Source organism: Eucyclogobius newberryi, unplaced genomic scaffold, assembly GCF_026437365.1.
Source record: "Eucyclogobius newberryi isolate DKJ021-1_F unplaced genomic scaffold, fEucNew1.0.hap1 SCAF_9, whole genome shotgun sequence".
In the NCBI taxonomy this organism is placed as follows: domain Eukaryota; kingdom Metazoa; phylum Chordata; class Actinopteri; order Gobiiformes; family Gobiidae; genus Eucyclogobius; species Eucyclogobius newberryi.
The window spans coordinates 11152932-11178498 of NW_027316532.1; the positions used below are offsets into that span (position 1 = coordinate 11152932).

General features: G+C 45.5%; 1 protein-coding gene across 6 annotated transcripts; it reads right to left on the minus strand.

Moving 5' to 3' along the window:
* Nucleotides 1–25567, minus strand: map1sa (microtubule-associated protein 1Sa). Of its 6 annotated transcripts, none has more exons than XM_072439479.1 (8): nt 25383–25567; nt 19607–19708; nt 15151–15233; nt 9942–10082; nt 2838–5808; nt 2231–2442; nt 800–943; nt 1–20 (listed from the first exon to the last, which is right to left on the minus strand). In XM_072439479.1, exons 1-8 carry the CDS (start codon nt 25558–25560, stop codon nt 9–11), a joined length of 3843 nt encoding a protein of 1280 aa, XP_072295580.1. In that variant the 5' UTR covers nt 25561–25567; the 3' UTR covers nt 1–8. The 6 variants fall into 6 exon arrangements, with proteins under 6 accessions (XP_072295580.1, XP_072295577.1, XP_072295578.1 ...); XM_072439476.1 differs by lacking the exon at nt 1–20 and adding an exon at nt 64–342; XM_072439477.1 differs by lacking the exon at nt 1–20 and adding an exon at nt 390–641.

The window sequence follows — 25567 nt, forward strand, 5'->3', positions numbered from 1 at the left end:
CTGCAGGCTCAGAACTCCTCCTCCTGCAGGCTCACAACTCCTCCCCTTGCAGGCTCACAACTCCTCCCCCTGCAGCCTCAGAACTCCTCCCCCTGCAGCCTCAGAACTCCTCCTCCTGCAGCCTCAGAACTCCTCCCCCTGCAGCCTCAGAACTCCTCCCCCTGCAGCCTCAGAACTCCTCCCCCTGCAGCCTCAGAACTCCTCCCCCTGCAGCCTCAGAACTCCTCCCCCTGCAGCCTCAGAACTCCTCCCCCTGCAGCCTCAGAACTCCTCCCCCTGCAGCCTCAGAACTCCTCCCCCTGCAGGCTCAGAACTCCTCCTCCTGCAGGCTCAGAACTCCTCCTCCTGCAGGCTCAGGACTTCTCCACCTGCAGGCTCAGGACCACTCCTCCTGCAGGCTCAGAACTCCTCCCCCTGCAGCCTCAGAACTCCTCCCCCTGCAGCCTCAGAACTCCTCCCCCTGCAGCCTCAGAACTCCTCCCCCTGCAGCCTCAGAACTCCTCCCCCTGCAGCCTCAGAACTCCTCCCCCTGCAGCCTCAGAACTCCTCCCCCTGCAGCCTCAGAACTCCTCCCCCTGCAGCCTCAGAACTCCTCCCCCTGCAGCCTCAGAACTCCTCCTCCTGCAGGCTCAGAACTCCTCCTCCTGCAGGCTCAGGACCCCTCCTCCTGCAGGCTCAGGACCCCTCCTCCTGCAGGCTCAGAACTCCTCCCCCTGCAGCCTCAGAACTCCTCCCCCTGCAGCCTCAGAACTCCTCCCCCTGCAGCCTCAGAACTCCTCCTGCAGCCTCAGAACTCCACTTTGCAGGCAGGGAAGGTCTCCTCTTGCATGGCCACGGTGCTGTTACTGCCCAGCACGGTGATGTTCAGCTCCTTCTGGCGCTCGTGGCTCTCCTGGTACCACTCATGCATCGCCAGTGAATCAAACGTAGGGATCAGAGTTACCTGATGAAAATTAGACCGATGATTTTTAACGAAAGCTGTAGATACACTTACATTTTGAAATACTCAATACTTCATACTTAACACTAGTACAAGAATATTTTGCAGTAACATGAACTGTCAACAACAAGCTAACATACACAAAAATATAAATGGAAGACTTTTGTTTTTCTCTCAACTATTGTTCACAAATCTGTCAAAATGTGTGTAAAAGAGTATTCTCCCCCACCTTACAGGCGTGACATGTCAAGACGCTGATCAGACAGCATGAACGTTGCACAGGTGTGCCTTGGGCTGGCCTAATTAAAAGGACACACTGTTCAGTTTTGTCACACGGCACAATGCCACAGATGCACTTGGCGTGCTGACTGCAGGAAGGACCAAAGCCCAACCCAATGAGGAAGGTTAATTCCTCTACCACAGGCGTTTCAGAGAGTTTGGCAGCACATCCATGGATGGAGTGGCCCATGATGGTGGCGGTTATGGCATGAGCAGTCGTATGTTATGGACAAACACAGGTGCACTTTTTTGAATGCAGAGATCCTGAGGCTCATTCACAACATCGCCTCAAAACAAACCACAGTAGACCGCGCTCGCAAAAAGTACTTAAAATTACTACGCCTCTCGCTCGCACGGTCGAGCGCCGTAGGCGGCGTGAGCGAATAGCACTATGGCGCTCGCACGGTGATCTTAATATCTGGCGGCATCTTTTGGGCATGGCGGTGACCAGCCCAAGCATGGCAGCTCGCCATGCTAAAACCCCTCAGCGAGAACACTGTCAATTTATGGAAGTTGAATACATCCCAGTTCTTGCATTGGCAGCGTGCTCACTGGACACGCCCTTTGAGCATGTTCTGGATCTTTGCGGTTCCCACCAACATTCAGTAACTTCACAGCCATTGAAGAGGAACGGACACACAAGACACTATCAGTGATATGAGATGTGTTGCACTGTGTGAAGCAAATGGTGGCTACCCCCCAAATAAGAGAAATGGAATGTTTTTTTTTTTATTATGGTCAGCCTGAGGCACATCTGTGCAATATTCATGCTGTGAGGTGGCACTCTTTTAGGAGAGTTGTAGCTCCAGAGGAGATCTTATTGAACATGATCTTGGTGATAGGGTAAACCAGAGCCCCCGGAGCCCCCGGTGTAAATCTACCCAACATATAAGGCCCCCCCAAGGCCTGGGAATCAAACACTGGACCTTCTCAAGGCTGAGAGGAAGCTGCTGCACTAACTATTACGCCACCATGCATACTTCAGATTGACTCTGGGTTGTGGGTGCTTACCGGGAGCTGGGGCCAGCTGCTCTTCCCGTCAAGCAGAGCATCCAAGATGGGCCTCATGACCGTCTCCTTCACAGAGTCCTGACCACTGATGACATAATACACAGAGCGCAACCTTCTGAACAGTTCCACGTCGAGCGAGGCTGCGGAGGGTCCGGACGGCAGGTACGCCAGGTCCACGTACACCGCAGGGCCCTCACACACCGTTTTATTCGCTGTGTAAACACCATAGCACAAGGAAAGACATTTAAAAATGGGTTTGATACAAAAGAATATGTGGGAGTGATATTCAAAAAGTGTTTTGGACATTTAGCTGATGGTGGATATTGAGATCCGGCCATCTCTATTCAATAATAATAATATGCTTGGGGAAGTCCACAGTCCTGTCAGTAAAAACATATGGTTTGGAGTTCAGAATTTGAGGGAATTTTTGTGTTAAAACTAGTATATCTTAAGTGTTCAGCGAATGTAAGATTTAATCATAAATTGTGATTAATCAAAAGGAGGAAAACATAAAACTTATTTTGTAGGTTTTCACATGTCAAAATGCTACATTAAATACTGCAAAATATTGCCTAGTTTTCAATCTCATTCTCAAAAGGCCTCTTACCTGACGGGAGCTTGGCAGGTCCGCTTTTAGAGCCTCCCAGAGAGTTCCTGGTTGCCGTTTTCACGTCCAGATTAGGAACGGTCCGTAAAGACCCAGTGGCACTTCCAGCTTTAGACTTTCCATTGTGGGTTGCAGATGATGCTTTCTGACCAGCACTTGCCGGTCTTTTGCCCTTGGTATTTTTGTTCTTACTTGAGGGTTCATTGTCAGGGTCAGCCATGCATGCTCCGGGCTGAGGGGGCAGTGGGGGCAGATCTTTGACCGGGGCCGGTGGGGGGTCATGAGTATAATGAAGGCATAGATTGCTGGAATCATCCTCAGAGTCCAAATCCCCGGTGATGGAGGGACAGTCCTCAGTTGCAGGCGGTACATCGGAGTCTGTCGCAGTTGGAAGTGATTCGCTGACTGAAGTGGGTGGAGTCTCTTGACTGTTCCCCGATTCGCTTACACTCGGATCCTGAAAATTATTATTCTCATTGGTTTCCACAGAGGTAGTCGCCAAGTCGCATATTACATGTTGTGAGTGGTTTGCAGGCGTTTTGGGATGTTGGAATTCACAAGACGTCACTAAGCAAAGATCGACATCATGTGGAACGTCGGCTGAGAGGTCTGACATGCCGTGGATATGGTTGCTATCGCCAGAGCAGCCATTTTGAGATGATAATGTGTCATGTGGCCCGTTGGCAACAGCATTTGGCATACCTTGCTCAAATGAGACGGACAAGGACTCATCGATCTCAGTGGAGTGTGGCGAGCCAACCTCTGCGGGCATCGAGGTCAATGTAGGAGAAGAATCTGGCATAGTGTCCTTGAGTGGACTCAGAGTTAGGAGGCTGCACTGTTTATCTTGAGATGATGTTGAATTCTCCAGCCCTTCTTTTAAAGAGCTCAAGTTTGATGTCCTACAAGATCCCCCCTGGTTATCATCCTCAAACCCCAAACTAGACCCTCGTGCATCAAGACCACTGTCCTCACCCAGTCCTTGTATGTCCCCATCTGGTGATTGGTGAAAAGGTGTATGGCCTGCACTGTTGGGGACTGAATCCACAGAAGACATGATGGTTTTGTCCTCTGAGCTGACACAGGCCCCGTCCTGGCATTTCTCAGGGTACATTGGATTGAGATTAAAGTTAACACTCAAATCCCCTTTAGCCATTTTAAGAGCTGCCATAGTGTCAGGGCTTTCCAATGAAGACTTTCCATTCACGGCACCAGCACCATGTTTTCCCTTTTCTACACTTCTCCCCTCCAACTGCAGCTTCTCGAACTCTACCACCATGTCCTCTGGGGTGGACAATTTAGACCGAGCCACCTCCTTGTTGTCCACCACATCTTTGCTTTCCGTTTTACCTTTGGCCCCTTTTGTTGAAGCATCTGTCTTTAGGTGTTCTTTTTTCAGGGACCCAGTTTTAGCGGTTCCCTTTTTCAGATCAGTGCCCACTATTGAAGATGTACTCAAAGCTACACCTGATGGCTTCTTAGAGTCTTTGGATTTTGTTGCCTTCTTATCGTCGGCTTGGACATCCTTCTTTAAATCCTTCTTTGGTTCGGGCTTAACATCCTTCTTTGCTTTGGCACTACCTTGACTTGACGGCTCCTTCTTAATGACTTCCTTTTTCCCATCTACCCCATCGCCCTTCTTCACAACACCTGCACTCGCCTTGTCATCTTTTTTCTTCATATCTTTTTTCACATCTTCCTTCTTTGGAGCAAGCTTCTCTACTGGTGGTTTTGGCGGCTTTACTTTTGCATCAGCGACTTTGGCTTTTGGTTTATCTTCCACGTCCTTCTTATCCTTCATTGTAGTGTCACTTGTGGCCTTCAGTTTCGGTTTGGCCTCCTGTTTCTTCAAATCCACCCGGGAGAACTTTTCTTTTAGGGGATTGCTTTTAAGGCTTTCACGGCTCTCTGCTCGTTTTGGGAGCTTGTCAGATTTGGGCATTTCCAAGTCCTTCTGGCACACCACGGGATGTTTAAGGCACTCGAGATGTTTGAGCTTTTCTAAGCCGTCCAGGATTTTGGCTTGCGGTGCACAGCCTGGGAAGACGACTCTGATGATTTTCTCTTGGGGATTTGACGGATGCCAAATCAACAAGGCACAGATTGAAACAAGGCACGTCAACATAAGATTTGAGGCCATTGATTCTGAACCAATTTCAGGCCAACTCCTCTTGAAACTTTCAAGTTCTTTGCTACCACTGATTGGATTGAGTATGTACAACTCCAGTCGACCTACACCCATTTTTTGAAACATGATGACTGGTTCAATCGAGGGTCCGTTTAGACATATTAGAGGTTCAGGCTTGATTGAGAGTCGCTCCAAGTTCTGTAAAGTCGCTGCGACTTGGTCAAAGCTTCGTAGTTCACTCAGATCACCTTGACTCGCTTTGAGCTTATCAGGAATGTTAAGAAAAACAACCCCAATTTCAGGAGATATTAGATATTTAATCCAATCGTCTTGATCGTGAGCTGCACTTGCCTCATCATCTTGTTCCATTATTTTTCTCAGCAGCAAACTGTTGAATCCTGGAAGATTATCAACACCAATATGGGTCAACAAAACAGAATCGATTCTGTCCAAATGTCGGACGAGTTTCCAAAATGAAGAGCGGGGATCCGAGCCACCGTTGACAAGGACGTTAAAGCCATTGACTGCAAAGAAGGCCGAGTCCCCTCTTCCACCAGGGAAGATATAGCAGCAGGGGCGGGACAGCTTCAGGAAGCCCACGGTGCAGGGCGGCTCCAGAAGGCCAAATGGAGACTCCAGCTCCAGAGATTCAGAGAGGTACTCTGTGAATTCTTGAAGTCCCTCCATTTCGGGGAAAACGGGAGTGGGGTTGATTTGGATGTCGATTAAATCCTGAAGATTGTGCCCCTGAAACTTTGGATCTTTCCAGAGACCATAGTTAGGGCAGCTCAAAGTGAGTCTGGTCTTCAAGGTGGAGTTGGATGAATGTAACACCTCTCTGACCTGAAAGACAAAGAAAAGACAGAATATTGAAATGTATGGGTAACTACGGCCCGTGGGCCACATACGGCCCGTTTGTCTTTATAATCCGGCCCGCTAAAATGCCAAGTAATATTTTCTTTTGCCCTTAGGCCAGACCTGGGCATTTGTGGCCCCAGGGGCAAGATGTGGCCCTCAGCATGTTTTAATCCAGCCCCTAGAAAGATTTTAGTTTCTATTTCTTAACTGTCTGTAACATCCGTCTGCACTTGTGTCCTTAATAAAGATGGAATGAATTTATTAAATAATAGATTCAATAGCCTATATGACAGAAAATGTATTTTTTCACACCAATGATGGCTGGCCGGCACTCCGCTACTTGCCTGGATTCGAATATGGCCCTCGGAGGAAAATAATGGCCCACCCCTGGATACAGTATTGGACTCATTCATCATTAACTCTGGGAGGAGCTCAGTATTGTGGACCTTGAGACACAGTTCTACTTGCTACACTAGTTATGATCAGAGTTTGGGGTAACGAGTACTGAAATGACTTTTTTTAGAGTAACAGGGAACGTAAAGTGTTAGTTTTGTGCGCCCAAGTCTAGAAATAACAGGCCGGACACGGTCAATGACCGGCGCAAAAATCAGTTTTGACTGACTCCAAACTCAAGGTTCCGGACATAATGACCGACGCAAATTTTTCGCCGTAATATATATATTTTTAATAGGCAAAAACAGCGCGGTGAACATCCCCAAAGCGATTCCTATGCACAAACTCGGGCGCGCTATACTACAGACCACGATTATTGCTGTAGTTATACAGCGGAGGAAGGCAGCGGAGCGCATGTGCGCAGGCATTTCCATCGCTTAAGTTTCGTTTTGACAGACATGCCACTTCGCAGTCTTCTCACTTCTCATTGGCCGAGCGGTGTCCGTGATCTAATGTCGATGAAAGCGGGCATCCGATTGGCCGCTGCGTTCGGTTGTACTCGGAAATGCCGAGTGATATCGAGGTTGGCGGGCGTCAATCTCCTCAGTTCGCAATTCAGTCTTTTTAAAGTTGTTTGCAACAAAAGCTGTAATTTTGCACATTAGGGACAATGTCAATGTGGAAGTATCCAAGGGCCCCAAGGGCCCCGCCCCCTTTGGAGTTGTTATCATCGGGCCAATGTATATATGTTAGTAGTTTATTTTGTAGGCTGTGATTTATATATATTCCACAAGATCTCCTTGTGTCAAATGCTGTAAACAGTATTTATTTTGTATCTAATAAACGTTATCATATTAAATTAAACAGTATCAAAGATCATGATCTCTGGTTTATGTGAATTCCGTATTTGTGCTCTTCATATCAACTAACAGATAAAAGTACTTTAAATTGTTTTACATGCTAATAACCAGGTTTAAAACAACACATTTATCTTGTTCTTATGACGCCGCGATGCCGCGCGCGCTTGTTGGGCCCTGAAATTGCTGGGGGGCCCCTAACTTTTTTAGGTGGGGGCCCCTCTGGCCTCTAATCTATTTCTCAGCCTGTAAATGATAACGAGACATGTTAATAAAAGTTCATTTTTCATTAATTATGTTATTCTGTTTTCCTTTCCTTGTGAACGATTCAGAATTAGCCATGACAGGTACCAAATGATCGGTACCTGTCATGTTGACAGGGACGTAAAAATAATTATTTCAAGCCTTGTGCGCCCATGTAATCTAGTTAGTTAGTTTTGGTCTCATCTCCTCACCGTGATCCCAGAGTCAGGTTGGCCCCTGAGAGCCGCAGCACCAAGCCGTGTTGTAAACATATATATCGTGCCACTAGTGACTCTTGTCCTCGCGGCAAAGAAAAATAAACTTTCAGATGCACCTTTTTAAAAACTCCTTCGTTATAACTATTATTTTGTAGTAAATGTGGGTCACAGCGGTGTGAGTTTGATTTAAATAAAATACAGGCCTAAAACTAGTGCGTTGTGTTGTTGTGCGTCGATGCTTTATTGTATGGCACTGTGTTGTGGTTATATGTCAATATAAAAGAGAAATAAAGCTCAGTCTAACACACTTACTTTACTTGTTTATTTGATATTTTCCTGATTATGTTACCGTTTTCAGCAACACAAAGAGATTGTGGGCAAACGATAAAGATTATACAATAATGTTAATTATTGGTAACGCAAGAGTACGTTACTTTTTTAACAAAGTAGCGTGTAACGCAACTTAAACTGTGTCGGTTTTCCAGAAAAGTAACAAGGTAACGTAACGATTTCGTTTTAAATATAATGCTATACAAGAGGGCTGAATAAAAAAATCAATTTAATCGATTTTGGATCAATGTAATTAAAATTTTGCAATATCGATTCATACGGCATGAGATCGATTTTTTCCCCATGAAGTCTTGTGCAGGTGCAGCAGTGGCGCGTTTACGTTCGCCTGTCAAGCGTGCAAGACGCAGGTAAAACTGGGCTTGGCGAGTCGTCCCAACTCAAGTCTGACGTCTGGAACCATTTCAGATTTAAAACAACAAAGGACAAAGAGCCGGATAAAACCAAAGTGGTTTGCAAAATCTGCGAAGCGGAGGTCAGTTATTGTAGAAATACTACAAACCACTTGACCAGGTATCACACTACGCTAACGTTAGCTTCCGACAACAAGCCGCCCGGGGCAAAACAAAATGAAACTGAGGGAATCACTAACATTACCAGCCGATTCTCCGCGGGTCATAAAGATAACAGAAGCCGTCGCAACTTTTGCCTGCAAAGATTTACGCACCCGTACTCCTGACGAGCCACACCGCTAATAATATGGCCGTGGCTGCAGAGCCGCGGCGCGGTCAAATGGCCCAGCAGTTTCAGGAACCGCGGCACTGCCATATAGCCTCATGGCTAACCCTAACCCTAACCCTAACCCTAACCCCGATCCTAACCTTGACTCAAATAGCGCAGCAGTTTCAGGAGCCGCGGCACAAAATAACATGGCAGTTTCGGCCGCGTAGACACTCCCTAATAATATAGCTAATATGTTGACGGGGGCCATACAGGAGTGGGGGGGCCATACAGGAGCGGGGGGGGGGGCCATACAGGAGTGGGGGGGCCATACAGGAGTGGGGGGGCCATACAGGAGTGGGGGGGCCATACAGGAGCGGGGGGGCCATACAGGAGTGGGGGGGGGCCATACAGGAGTGGGGGGCTGGCCAGCAAAGACCCAGCAGTCGTGACGGACAACGCTGCAGATAATGGTTGGTGCAGTGGAGATAATGCAGCTGATGCACGTCACACTGAACTGAACCTCACAAACAGGTCTAAAAACTACTTTATATTTCAAAATTGCACTTTTGAGACTAGAGACAGTTTTGTTACAGCTGAAGTTTAAACTGTCCAATTTACAAGTTTGCACTTAAAACCTGTTTATGGTGAAAAGAAAAAATAAAGTACATTTGTATTTTGTAACACAATTGAGCCATTTTCATTATTTAAGAGCAGATTGAATTGAATCGAATCGAATCGTGATTAATCGATTCAGGACGTTATGAATCGAAATCAAATCGATTTAGGAAATTGGCCATGATACCCAGCCCTACTATACAACACTGGTTATGACCCACAGTTAAAACAAAACCACGAAAAATATTCAATATTCTAAATGTATAATAATGCAATGTATAAAGATGAAATAGCCTCTGGTTTTATTGTGACCTTGTATAATGTAGGGTGTGACCATGACCGAGACTGTTTGATGAGCATAAAATACAAGCCTCATGAGAAGCCACATCACACATTCAACATTAACGAGAAAAACAACATCCTGGACAGAGCTTCAGATGGGGAAGAGCTACAGCCTAGAAAACATACACCATTATCCATTTATTATACACAAAGCATCTTCAGAGTACCTTTACAATGATAAGCATGTGATCAATCTAACTTGGGGGGATCTGGTTGCTCCTGAACTACAGGCTTAGCCAGCGAGCGGAGTAACAGGGTGTAGCAAACCTTTTGTGCAAGCAACACCCAATATAGATCTAGAACCATCTATTCTTTGCTGTTGTTTCAGTCTCTTCATAGTGACACTTTACCGTAGCCATCAGAAGGTTTTAAGTTAGGGCCTTTTTTATGTTATGTTATGTTATATAAAGTGGTGGTGGTGGTGGGGGGAGTTTCATACCTCGTCATCAGTGAATATTTGGATGAAGTCAGAGAGGGAAAAGCAGCCTTTCTGCAGCACAATGTCTCCAGTCTCCACTACGCACTGTCCAGCCAAAATGAGCAGTTTGTGTCGGGAAGACTCACAGATCAGCCGGCGGACCTGACCAAACAAACAGAGATGTTCTTTTAAAAATCCTTGTTTCACTTGCCACTGACCAATATCATTACATGTGTATCAAAGAAGACAATGTGCTTAAACAGCAGCTGAGGAGAAAGTATTCATGTGGAACTAAAGGCTCTTCTGAGACAGATGCGTGATTTCATTTAGGGACAGTTTGAGTGAGAGTGTTTGCAGTAAGAGGAGGAGAGCATGGCAGACATTCAGTCCCCCACCTCGGTCTGTTTGAGGGGTCGCACTCAGGAAAGAGGCTTCACTCCCAAGACAAAAACAGATGCACCATACGGCATTTGTGAATTAGTTTTCTTGGTGTGGCTTGACTGCAGAAGGTAAATAGATTCCTTTGAATATTTCACATGTTATTTAAGCGTGTAACATTGTAATACACTATAGTCCTCTACTTACGCGATTGCAACAAAACACACCATTTCAGGCATGTTTCTGATGACAATGCAGTAGAACAGAAAGTGCAAAAATCGTCAACATTGAATAATAAAATTGAATATTTTCATTTGCAAAGCTAAAATTAAGGCTTCAACAAACTTGGACTGGTCAGCAATATTTTTTTTTCCATTAGCCAAACAGTCCAACCATTATTTCTACTGTACATTGAGATTTAAAAAGTGATTTATTTATTTTAATGTATATAGATTACTTTTTAAATGTGTATTATCATTATATATACATTTTTTAAAGCTCAAAGATTAAACATAAACCACAGAATAAGACGGAACGTGACCAGAGAGCAAAAAATAAAAAATAAAAAAGAGCAATCAACAAAACATCAACAGTACATTTCCGTGTCCTGTGTGATCCAAAGTCTTTCAAATTTGTCCCGTTCAAAACTAAGTCCAAACGTCTCATGTCCGTCACTGTCAGTCCTGGTGACGTTTGTGACGTCACCAGGACGACACAACCACATTCCACAGGCTTCTGTCAATTGTGTCCATGACAGGACTTCTGAGGCCCAAGTCATGTCAAAAGCCGTCTGTAGGACATTCTGAGCAGCAGGACATTCTGAGCAGCAGGACATTCTAAGCAGCAGGACATTCTGAGCAGCAGAACATTCTGAGCAGCAGGACAGTCTGAGCAGCAGGACAGTCCCAGGACATGAGATAGTGCCCTTGCTTCAGTCAAACACATGTTACCTTCTCTTCCCATTTGTGTTTTAATACATTTAGTAGAAGAGTCTAGTTTATTAATGCATAGATAAGAATTTAGATATTATCATGAATAATTTCATATCAAAGTTTTTAGCTGCAAAACCTCCGTCATAAGTCGACATGTTTAAGACGTTAACATCTTTGTTTAGTTTTGATTAACTCACTAATAAGACATGATTTGTTCTTCCATCTCTTCTTCATTCCTCATTTCAGCTGCTAATATTATATTTTGCTCTTCGATCATAAACAGAAATGGCAAATTGAGAGAGTCCAGGAAATATTTTATTTAATCTTTTTTTCCTGAAATTTAAGAAAACAAATCCAAATCTTTTTGTCGAAGGATTCAAATGTCTTGTTTGGTTAAGATCAAATTACTCCTGATTTCAACACTTCTAATAATTTAGAAAATGTTGATGTGAAACAGCAAAAGGCGTTTGGTGCTTTCAATAAAACACTGACGACCAGTTCTGCTGTTATAGATACAGCAATGACCATGCAGTATATAGTACACCATACAGTTACTGTAGTACACCATACAGTTACTGTTAAGACCATGCAGTATATAGTACACCATACAGTTACTGTAGTACACCATACAGTTACTGTTAAGACCATGCAGTATATAGTACAACATGCAGTTACTGTAGTACACCATACAGTTACTGTTAAGACCATGCAGTATATAGTACACCATACAGTTACTGTAGTACACCATACAGTTACGCTAAGACCATGCAGTATATAGTACACTATACAGTTATTGTAGTACACCATAATAATAATAATAATAATAACTTTTATTTATATAGCGCTTTTCAGTGACCCAAAGACGCTGAACATAATAAAAAAGGGGGGGGTATTTACAGACAGGGGGGGACAACACGTACAGAACACATTAATATACAGATAAAATGAACAAGACAGAAGAAGTAGAGAGAAAAAGATGGGGATGTAACAGGGGGTAGAAGTGTAGGCAATGGGGTAGAGGAGGCTAGGGGTAGGGGAGGTCATAGGCTTGGGTGAAGAGGTATGTTTTTAGGCGGGATTTGAATGTTGTGAGTGAGGGAGAGTGGCGGACAGGTTGGGGGAGGGAGTTCCAGAGTCGGGGTGCTGTTCGGGAGAATGCTCTGTCGCCAAAAGTTTTGAGTCGGGATGTTGGTGCAGTCAGGGTGAGAGAGGAGGAGGATCGGAGAGCTCGGGAGGGGCGGTGGGGGATGAGGAGGTCAGACAGGTAGGGGGGGGCAAGGTGGTGAAGAGCTTTGAAGGTGAGGAGGAGTATTTTAAAGTTTATGCGCTGCTTGATGGGGAGCCATACAGTTACTGCTAAGACCATGCAGTATATAGTACACCATACAGTTACTGTAGTACACCATACAGTTACTGCTAAGACCATGCAGTATATAGTACACTAAACAGTTACTGTAGTACACCATACAGTTACTGTTAAGACCATGCAGTATATAGTACACCATACAGTTACTGTAGTACACCATACAGTTACTGCTAAGACCATGCAGTATATAGTACACCATACAGTTACTGCTAAGACCATGCAGTATATAGTACACCATACAGTTACTGCTAAGACCATGCAGTATATAGTACAACATACAGTTACTGCTAAGACCATGCAGTATATAGTACAACATACAGTTACTGCTAAGACCATGCAGTATAGTACACCATGTGTGTGTGTCTGGTGTGTATTTTGTACATTCTTATTCCTTTGAGGTCTTGTTTATGGACATGTGATGCATCAGATGGCGAGTGCAGCAGTGGGACCAATACAACATGTACTACACAAGGAAGAATCCAGCATTCATAAGAATTATCTATATAATAATCTGGTCATTACAAAAGTGCCGCATTAGATGGGGAAGGTTTTGTAAAAAAAATATAAAAAAATTACATTTTATGAATAAATTAACAAAGGCTTTATTATAAGAATTATCTTTAGTGTTTTTTTTGTTTTTTTACATATCCACTGTATTTATTGCCTATATTGATGTTGAATTAATTCATCACATCATTGACTGGAATCTGATCTGTTAAATACCTTTCTATGTGTTACCAACTAGCCATAACCTTATTCTGCCCCACCCACTTTCCCCTCATGATAAGATAAGATATTCCTTTATTGTCCCAGCACTTCTGTTGTAATGGCACGTCTGTTGTCGTCGCACGTCTGTTGTCGTCGCACGTCTGTTGTCGTCGCACGTCTGTTGTCGTCGCACGTCTGTTGTCGTCGCACGTCTGTTGTCGTCGCACGTCTGTGGTCGTCGCACGTCTGTTGTCGTCGCACGTCTGTTGTCGTCGCACGTCTGTTGTCGTCGCACGTCTGTTGTCGTCGCACGTCTGTTGTCGTCGCACGTCTGTTGTCGTCACACTTCTGTTGTCGTCACACTTCTGTTGTCGTCACACTTCTGTTGTCGTCGACACACACACACGTCCATCACACACACACACACGTCCATCACACACACACGTCCATCACACACACACACACGTCCATCACACACACACACACGTCCATCACACACACACACACGTCCATCACACACACACACACACACACACACACGTCCATCACACACACACACACACGTCCATCACACACACACACACGTCCATCACACACACACACACACGTCCATCACACACACACACACGTCCATCACACACACACACACACGTCCATCACACACACACGTCCATCACACACACACACGTCCATCACACACACACGTCCATCACACACACACGTCCATCACACACACACACACGTCCATCACACACACACACACACACACACGTCCATCACACACACACACACACACACACGTCCATCACACACACACACACACACACACGTCCATCACACACACACACACACACACGTCCATCACACACACACACGTCCATCACACACACACACGTCCATCACACACACACACACGTCCATCACACACACACACGTCCATCACACACACACACGTCCATCACACACACACACGTCCATCACACACACACACGTCCATCACACACACACGTCCATCACACACACACGTCCATACGTCCATCACACACACACGTCCATCACACACACACACGTCCATCACACACACACACGTCCATCACACACACACACGTCCATCACACACACACACACGTCCATCACACACACACACACGTCCATCACACACACACACACGTCCATCACACACACACACACGTCCATCACACACACACACACGTCCATCACACACACACGTCCATCACACACACACGTCCATCACACACACACACACGTCCATCACACACACACGTCCATCACACACACACGTCCATCACACACACACACACGTCCATCACACACACACACACGTCCATCACACACACACGTCCATCACACACACACGTCCATCACACACACACGTCCATCACACACACACACACGTCCATCACACACACACGTCCATCACACACGCTGCAGCCACACTCACACACTCAGTTCTTTGTGTTTTTATCTAAACATCTTTACAGCTTGTTATGCTGCACATTCAGAACAACCGCCACTAAAATACTCCCGTCCCCGATGAAACTACCTCCTCCAGCGTTTCCTGCTGAGAGCAGAATGAACACGGAGCCCGTTGTGTAAAAGAGGCCAAGCCGATAAACACAACCCTGTGAAGTGGCTTCTGTGAAGTGGCTTCTGTGAAGAAGCCACTTTGAGGAGTTGCAAAACACATTCACAAAAAGAACACCAAGACCAAGAGCAGACCTCGGAGGGATTACAAATCATTCAAGACACTCAATACAATCATGTCCGTCTGCTTTAACTGTAACTGCACCATTAGAACAACATGGTGCGAGTTTGAGGCTCTTACCTCTGAGCAGACGAAATGTGAGGCTGGGTTGACCACGACCTGTGTGTCCAGAATGTCCCCGCTGTGCTGCAGAGTCTTCTGGCCTGAAACACAACAACTTTCAGTTCCTTTAATCACAGCCTAAAGGAGAGAAGTGCAAACGCAGCCAAAGCAGAAGTGCCTGACCTAAATAAGGCTGCAGGCGATTGGGCAAGTCACAAAACACTCCCCACTTCTGTGCAGGTCAGAAGAAACTAATGACTCAGATTATAATATCTGAGACTAGCTCTCCAAACTAACTAAACGAACTCTCCACACGTTCCTCCAGCAGCTTGTTCAATCGGCTTCTCAAGTACGACCAGGGCTCAGTCTCCATAGAAACGGGTCTAAACACAAGCTTTGTTTGGTCTAAATGCTTTAAACTGGGTGTAAAGTGATCTAAACCTGCACAAGACTAATTATTATGCCGTCGTTATTCACAATAACATATTTGTTCAAGTTGGACATTTGGGCTTTTAACACAGCTCATTTCCCCTGGCGACGGTCACGAGAGAGAAATGAACCTGATGTTGATGTGAGTCTCTTTGGTCTTTACACCACAGATGTGTCTTTAACCTACGACTCAAGGAAGTGCTACGTTTCCTTCCTGAGACATTCACAACTTTTGGGTCCTTTTCCCAAACAGACTTTCATACAATGTGATTCCATTCAACAGACACTTCCAACTGAACTGTAAATTCTGACATAAATTATTCTACTAGTTTGATCTAAAAAAAAAAACTGTCAGCTCAGCAGTGAAGATACATTTATTTCATTCATTTTTGTGACTTGGCATTACGTTCTCCAAAATGCATAAAATACACATCATATTTTTACATATTATAATACACGCGCTGAAAGCATCATATATTGAATTGTGGGGAATCGATTCCTTTCATTTTTACAAGTACAATTCTATAATAGTTGTTTAAACACTGATTAATATCTGAAGCCCTGAGCCTTCAGTTCAGATATGTGCCTTATAAACACGCACCATTATTTTAAAACCAATGGGGCCTGAATGAAGCCAATGGAGGTGTTTTAATATAATGAGAGGTCTTTTTATTCTGGGTTAGAATGTGAGTTTTGGATAAACTGTAGTCTTTGGTTTAAGAGGGAGACCTGAAAAAAAGAAAATTACAGTTCTCCAATTTTGGACATATTTCTTAAATTTGAAAAAAGACAATTTAGTAAAATGATTAATATGTTGGCGTGAGCTAACGTGAGCCATTAACAGTTTTTCTCTTTAGACCCTATTACAATTTCTGTTTAGAGTTTAACTGCAAAAAAGTCTTTACATCCAACTATCACACGGTCGATGGGAATGAAAGATTTAACTCTGTCGTCTCCTGCAGAAACAGGAAGAAAAAGAGGAAGAGAGGCCTGTAAGAGGCCACGCCTATTTTCTAAAAGAACAGACTGTAAACTGTAACAAACTGAGGCAAAAGACACCGAAATGACAAAGTTTCAGACTTTTAAAAGCTCTAGAAAAGTTTTAGACACAACTTATCGTTAAATTCACTCACGACCTGTGATAAATGCAATGTTTTTTTTCAGACGTTTTCCTCCTAAATTATACATTTATAAGGTTTACTCCATGTAAACTTCCTGTGATGTCACTTCCAGGTGAGTGTATTCTGATTTGAGAGTTGCTACTTTTTATCGTTGATCCATTAATTATACACAAACTATTTTAGCTTACTATACACAAGTGAAAGTTTGATTGCTCAACAAACAATCCGGAGCCTCATACAGCTCACAGCTAGCCTAGCGTAGACACTAGCGTCATTTGGGAAACATCACGCTTTGGGGGAGGAAACATAACGCTTTGGGGGAGGAAACATCACGCTTTGGGGGAGGAAACATCACGCTTTGGGGGAGGAAACATCACGCTTTGGGGGAGGAAACATTACGCTTTGTGGGAGGAAACATCAGGCTTTGGGGGAGGAAACAAATCACGCTTTGGGGGAGGAAACAAATCACGCTTTGGGGGAGGAAACATCACGCTTTGGGGGAGGAAACAAATCACGCTTTGGGGAGGAAACATCACGCTTTGGGGGAGGAAACATCACGCTTTGGGGGAAGAAACATCACGCTTTGGGGGAGGAAACAAATCACGCTTTGGGGGAGGAAACATCACGCTTTGGGGGAAGAAACATCACGCTTTGGGGGAAGAAACATCACGCTTTGGGGGAGGAAACAAATCACGCTTTGGGGGAGGAAACATCACGCTTTGGGGGAGGAAACATCACGCTTTGGGGGAGGAAACATCACGCTTTGGGGGAGGAAACATCACGCTTTGGGGGAGGAAACAAATCACGCTTTGGGGGAGGAAACACCACGCTTTGGGGGAGGAAACCTCACGCTTTGGGGGAGGAAACATCACGCTTTGGGGGAGGAAACATCACGCTTTGGGGGAGGAAACATCACGCTTTGGGGGAGGAAACATCACGCTTTGGGGGAGGAAACAAATCAAGCTTTGGGGGAGGAAACAAATCACGCTTTGGGGGAGGAAACAAATCACGCTTTGGGGGAGGAAACCTCACGCTTTGGGGGAGGAAACATCACGCTTTGGGGGAAGAAACATCATGCTTTGGGGGAAGAAACATCACGCTTTGGGGGAGGAAAAAAATCACGCTTTGGGGGAGGAAACATTACGCTTTGGGGGAGGACACACCACACAGGGGGCAGGACGACTGCTCTGTCTTATGCGGGTTCCACACCGCCGCGGTCGAAGCGTCCAGTTTACATTCAAAGTCTATGGTAAACGCGCGTCGAGTACGTAGTGCGTTATCCGCGGCACAATTTCTTCGTTTTTGCGGCGCAATTGGTGCGTTTTTTTACGCTCTCGGCGCTTTGAGCGCGCGTATGAGCCGGCCGATGCGGCTTACGTGACGCGTTCAGATATGTTGAGGTCTCTGGCAGCTGAAGCGTAGCAGCCGCCGCAGCAGCCAATCAGAGCTGACGCTCCAGTGACGTACGTACATACGTACGTATTTCCCCTCGCATTTCCGGTATTCCCCGTGGAATTCCCCAAGAAGCGCCACTTTTTCCTTGCTCGTCAACAATGGCAGACGAACGATTGATTGTGGCTGTTTGTGGGAGAAAGGAGCTGTACGATGTATTCACGGTGGAATACAGAGACAGGCGCCTCCGTGTGAGGGTTTTGAAAACCAAATACGTGAAAACAACGCTCTCGATATCCGCCATTTCACACAATGAAAGGCCACAGCGACAACAACTCCACTGCTCATGCGACAACACCTCTACTGCGCATGTGCGCAGAGAGCTCGTACGCGCGCCTGTGTACAGTTGCCGGGGCGTCGAGAGCGCGCGTCCACTGCGTAAACCTTTCAAATGTACACGCGCTCAAATTCTGCGTCAGGCGCGATTAGGCCGCGGCGGTCTGTACGTAGCTTTAAGGAGAGAATGAATCAGGCCAATATTTAATGTGTTTAATATTAAATATTGCTCCAGACCTTTTCACATGAAGAACATGTTTGTTTGAACCGTTCGCTCTATTCTCTTGAGTTCTAGTATCTCAAAAATAAATAAATTCATGCATATTATTTCCCAAGCAGCGATAGCGTCTTGTTCCTTCCATAATCAGTCAGCGCCTTCAGCTGCTCACGCCATTAAAGAGCCAACATAGAGGAGGTCACATGACTGAGGAGTCTAATCAGCTGATGGTGTTTACAGCTCATCACACAAGGCGGCTCTGTCCAGAACATCCAGAACATCACCACTGGGTTCAGGCTGCATCATGTCCAGAATTTTCAACGTTGCACATTTTCCATGGGAATTATCAGGAATGAATGGGAATAAAATGTTACAATAATATAATAAAAACTTACATTTCTAAAGATTATCTCTAAACAAAGAGTGACGTACAGACTTGCAACTTTAATTTGTGCAAATACACTTAAATATCAGTGTTTTCACAGAGAGTAAAAAGCTGTCGTGCACCAATGTGACCACTAGGGCTCGATGAGGTTTTTGTGGTATTTAAGGGGATGGACTCTGACATGAGGTTACAGAGCTTTCAGAATGTATTCACACTGTGTCACTTTATTTCAAAAAGGATGAAATTCCCGATTTGCCTCAAAATTCTATAAAACAATACTCCATAATGACAACATGAAAGAAGGTTGTTAGAATTTAGAAAAGCACAAGTACATGAGTATTCACAGTGTTTGCCATGACGCACAAAATTGAGCTCAGGTCCTTGAGAAGCTTCTAGAACTCGATTCCACTCAAATCAATCAATCTCTGTGTCGAACAGAGAAGGGGCGACGGACAGAGAAGGGGCGTCGGACAGAGAAGGGGCGTCGCACGGAGAAGGGGTGGGACCTTTACCGTGTCCGACAGTGAGGTGTGACAGGTGTGACAGGTGTGGTACTGAAAAGTGTTGAACAGTGAAGATGAACTAGGGTCTAACCTTTGACCTCTTCAGACAGGAAGGCCGAGTGGCGCGATACAAAGAGCTTCAGCTGCTGGTCCAACACAGACACGTCCAGGTCGACCACCCAGCGACGCACTCCTGAAACACACGAGATATATTTGTACTACACATACTTCTGGTGCTGTTGACGTCATAATGACCATGACAAAATAAAATGTTTAAGTGTTTTTAATCTTTCGACAGTCGATAGAGCAAACCGCCCCAATGCAGTATATATTTAATTACAAACTCTTTTGCTTAAAGGCGCAATGGACGATTTTTCGGCGATTTGAGAACTCAGGTGGAAGTGCACTTGCCACTCCCCCGTGCACATGCCACTCCCCCGTGCACATGCCACTCCCCCGTGCACATGCCACTCCCCCGTGCACATGCCACTCCCCCGTGCACATGCGCACTCCCCCGTGTGGACTGATACAACACACGTGCGTTTGTTTATTAGTGCGACGGATCACATCACATCTCTCGTCTCCCGTAGATTTCTGTCTTCTGAGATGGCTCGAACTGTCTTTCTCCGTCTTCATTTTGTCCCGTACACTGAGGGAACTATATTATGATAGATCAATGCGCTTAGACGCGCGGAAACGTGCTGCTCGAGGGGACGAGCCGCACGCGGCTGCAGGTGAGCGGTAGGTGCGTTTTATGATTGATACGTGGCAGGACTAATCGACAGTCACGAGGAAATAAGACAAATTTGGGCCAAAAAAATCGTCCATTCAACCTTTAAGTTAAAAGTATTGTTTTGGTTACATAGACCATGAGCCTTTGCTCGATTTCAGGCGATACGACGAAAATTATAATTTATACTGTTCTGTCGGACTTACAAATATCACAAAATAAATATCATACCATGAAGTGAATATTCTGATAATATCATACCAAATTCAATTACATTTTTTAAAATTTTTGTAACGCCCAAAATCACAACAGCAGTTTCCTCGAGGGGCGAAAAACAGATTCAACAATGTTCATGGGGACATGGCAATGTCCCAGCATCCCGTGTCCTCAGGCAAATGTCCCAGCATCCCGTGTCCTCAGGCAAATGTCCCAGCATCCCGTGTCCTCAGGCAAATGTCCCAGCATCCCGTGTCCTCAGACAAATGTCCCAGCATCCCGTGTCCTCAGACAAATGTCCCAGCATCCCGTGTCCTCAGGCAAATGTCCCAGCATCCCGTGTCCTCAGACAAATGTCCCAGCGTCCCGTGTCCTCAGACAAATGTCCCAGCATCCCGTGTCCTCAGACAAATGTCCCAGCGTCCCGTGTCCTTAGAGAAATGTCCCAGCGTCCCGTGTCCTTAGACAAATGTCCCAGCATCCCGTGTCCAGGTCCAGGAAAAACGTAATGATACTGATTTGCAAAATGTCACATTCGTATCACTTCTTTATTTCTTCCCCAGTGTCACCAAGACAAGACATTAGAAACTTGCAACATGTGAGAAGGGCCAGAGACAGGGCCAGAGACAGGGCCAGAGACAGGGCCAGAGACGGGGCCAGAGACGGGGCCAGAGACGGGGCCAGAGACGGGGCCAGAGACGGGGCCAGAGACGGGGCCAGAGACAGGATAATTAAAAGATGTTTTCCGGTGCAGCTCATGCCCGTCATGCGTCAGCAGCTGAACTCTCTTGGTCTAAGTGTGGACACCAGGTCGACTCGGGTGGTTTTAAAATATTACTACACAGATCTGTCCTAATCTTTGACAGTGAGGAGGAAGTAGAATTACGTTGTGCCTGAGGTCTCAAAACTAGACCATGAAAGAGAACGTCGACTTTGTCTAAGAGTGAATATAACGTGCTCGGGCCCCTCTGCATCTGTGCCATTATCAGACAGGAAATGGAGACCGTTTAGAGTGCACTTGTTCCTCGTTTCTGAGCAGCGAGCAGAGAAGTGGAGTCACACTGAGCAGACGGACACACGACAGCAGCGGCCCGACGTTTGAAACAACACAGGGCCAGAGAAGAGAGCTACATTTTCAGATTGAAACACCAAACATGATTTAGTGTGGTCTCACTGACATAAGAACAAACATTGCACAGAAGAACAAACAGAAGTACAAACTCCTAAACGTAGAATAAACGCTGTGAAGACTGTTCTGTGCAGCGTGTGTGTTTTCTAAACCGCCCAATGAAGAACGAGCAGACTGTCTGACTGCGTCGCTAAATTTAATTCACTATTTAAAGTCACAGAGTTCACTTACAGTCCGTGTTGAGTGAAAAGAGCAGCAACAGCAGGACATTAACCTGCAGAATGAATAATAAAGGACTATCACAAAATAAGACCGCATTCCTTAACATGACTGTGCACAATGACTGTAGCACAATGACTGTGAGCAGATGAAAAGAGCAGGCCGATGTTGCATTAAAGTGGTTTATACAATTATAACTTTAATGTATGTCAGAAAGAGCTTGTTTTAAATTTGAAGATGAATTGTTCCTTTTTTGATTTTGCACCAACAGAATTGTGCATTTTTTAAGTATTTTGTCTATTGCCAATTATAGCATAAATTATAGCGTTATTGCAAATGTCCTAATCTATATGGTGAAAATTGGCCATATGGCCCTGCTCCAGGATTGGGTGTGCATCACTGGCACTGCCCTAAATTGGTTAAAAGTCTTATCAAGAAGACAGGAAGTACTTTGCTGAAATAGGCAATTGTGTCTCAGACGACATGGCCTTGACCTGTGGGGTGCCTCAAGGGTCAATCCTTGGACCTCATCTGTTCAACCTTTACATGCAGCAGTTAAGACATATTATTGCCATCACAACTATGCAGACCACACAGGGCCTCCTGCTGGTGCCAGAGGGCCCTGCTGGTGCCAGAGTCAGTGTGTGGAGGCAAAATAACTTTCGCCAGCTGAACTCAGACAAGACTCAAATCATGGTCTTTGACACAGAAACAAAGAGAAAGTGTCAGCGTCACCTCCAGAATCAAACCAAGTTAGAATTTGTGGGGTGATAATGGACTCAGACATCGGCAGCTTTGGAGAGAATTTTCTTTTGAGGAGCGCTGCATTGTACCAGGTTATGGCCGGCTACCCGTGCATTTGTCTCCAGCCGGTTAGAGTTGGACGACTGTAACGGCCGGTCCAAACGAGCAGCAGCACATGCAGAATGCTGCGACTCGGGTCAGGAAGTACGATCACATTAGAATAATAATGACATAACAACAACAACCATCATTATTATTATTATTATGTCTTCGTTTGTCTTCAGCCGTCTTCTTCAAAGTTTAGTCAAAAGCGATAACTGTAGTTGCAGCTCTGTAATGTCAATAGAATGTCTTTTTTGATTCAATCGTTCGAACATCAGACGAGCTGTTAAAAAGTGATAGAGTGTGAAAGCAGCGCTCGGGCTGCAGCGTCTGAGCGAGAGGCTGCTCTGATCTGAGCCTGAGCAGAAAATTACATTATAGAGATGATCCAGCAGAGTAATGCACCAGCTCGGAGCCACGCACGAGACACACTCATGTAATGAGTGTGTCTCACACTCAAGTCTCACGCTCACGTCTCACACAGACATCCAACATGTCACAACATGTATTCTACACTGTGGGCCATACGTTTAAATACAGAGACGTTCAACCGTTTTTATAATGTGCTACAGAACATGATTACCAATGTTTAACTTCCATTAGCACAACTGGAGTTATGCTGGTAATGGCTTTAAGGACGTTCCTTGGGATGATTATGTCTCATATCTTTGCCTGATACTCCATGGCCTTCAAGCAGCTTCAAAGATCTTCTTCTGTTACTTTTAATGGCGATTAGTAGCCAACTGAAAATGTCCATTTACCGCCACCTACTGTAGTTGTACGTCTACAAAGTATTACTGTTAAAAGAAAAAAAAGGGGGAGAGAAAGAGAGCTGTGTCTGCTCAGATATAGTTTAAATCAAGAGGGGAGAGATCTGGGATCTGGGGGGCCCTCCACAGGGCCACGCTACCCAGTCCTATGTATGGAAACCTATGGCTCACGCTGCATTTGGCCCTCACTGAGACGATCACCTTTAACTTAAGCTCACCAATGACCTCTGTCTAAAACAAAAAATGCTAGCCAGTGTCTCATTGCCTGCAGAGGATGGTAGGAACCATAAAATAGTCATGAGTCTATTAGAAGATGATAAAAAGCCTTTCTTTAAGAGCTTTGCAACAGATGCCCTCCCCTACAAAAGGCTTACAACCTTCACAAAGTGACAAACACATAGACAGGATGTTCTGACTGCTGTGATGTCACCGCAACATTAACAGCTGTGTCCAGGACGGAGGACGCCACAGGACGTCAACATCACACTCAAACTAGCAGCGACGTGAGCAACGTGAGCGACGATGTGAGCGACGATGTGAGCGACGATGTGAGCGACGATGTGAGCGACGATGTGAGCGACGATGTGAGCGACTTGAGCGACGATGTGAGCGACTTGAGCGACGATGTGAGCGACGTGAGCGACGATGTGGGCGACAATGTGAGCGACGATGTGGGCGACAATGTGAGCGACTTGAGCGACGATGTGAGCGACGATGTGAGCGACGATGTGAGCGCCGTGAACACCTTGAGACACTTGTACCCTTTTGTTGGCACTCCGTCTTAGTGCTGAGTTGGTCCAAACAACAAACAAGTTTACTTGTTTGTTGCCCTCTGCTCCGTATACGTTTGGACAGCCCTGCTGTAGAGTCAAGTTTGCAGACGACACCGCATGGGGCTCATCTGGGACGGGGACGAGTTTGTCCACAGGAGGTGGAGCGGCTGGTGTCCTGGTGCAGCGGTAACAACCACAAACAATCACAGCCCCCGCCCCCCCCCAATGTCCAATGTCCAATGTCCAATCATCTTGCACAAAATGTTCTAGGTCGCAGCCTGTACGCTCTGGAAGCTGGTACCTCTCAGGCCCCCTGTGGACCCCTGAAACAGGCCAGCGCCCAGTGTATTATTCTTAAACTGAGATCATTCACAATAATAAAGATTAAACTCCCAATAAAAATACAATATAAATCATATACAAGTGTACAGTAAGAGCAACAGCACAGAACTCGAGAACAGAGTTAGATGTGATGTTTAGGAGGGTCTGAGGGTCCTGAGTCTGGTCGTGGGGTCTTTATGCTGATGACCCGCTCAAACAGGTGCTAATGATTTAGGTTTATAAGTGGGTTAATAATAATACATTTTTTCTAGCCTCAAGATTTGATTTGCTTCATACATGTATAATTTGTGGTAAAGTGTGTAATATAGGAAAAACTATTGTAGAGTATTTGACCAGTGAAACCAAGTGTCTTTCACAATCACGTAATAAATACACAAATGCAATAAAGTCCAATAGTTCACCAGGCTCTGAGAGTACGTGCATGTACCAGAGTGACTTTACTTTGACTTACTCTGAGGTTAATCCCAGTTTGTACATGAAAATCGCATTATTTTCCATTAAACTTTGCTCTAATCTGGAATTTAGAAGCTGTTTTTTTTGTCAACAAACTTAAAAATAAAGAAACAAGCCTCATGAGCAAAACAGGAACTCTCACTCGGCTTCAACTTTCACCGCGAACAAATTGTGAGCGCGGTTTTTATAAGAGCTGTGCGTGAAACAGTCGATTCCCGAAGTTCTTTCTATGGACTTTTGCCTCGTAATTCTAAATCAAAAGTCTAGATTGTAGATTATATTTTCTTACTGAACTCTTCTGTGGCGCTTTACTGCGAAAGGACGCGCAGACTTCCGCCGTGCGGCGCGTGAAGCGGCGCGTTTTCTTTGAGAACTTTAGCGCGACTCACCCGCGTCTATCTGCCGCAGCACCGGCTCCAGGGCCTCGTGTGTCTGCAGGGCCCCGACCACCACCAGCACCGAGTAGTCCGCTGCGGCCGCGCCCGCTGCGGGAGACGCGCCTGAGACGGGACAAGGGAGAGAAGAACCGGGACCGACGCCCCGTTTTGCCATCGCTGCCGCCGCCATTTTGGCC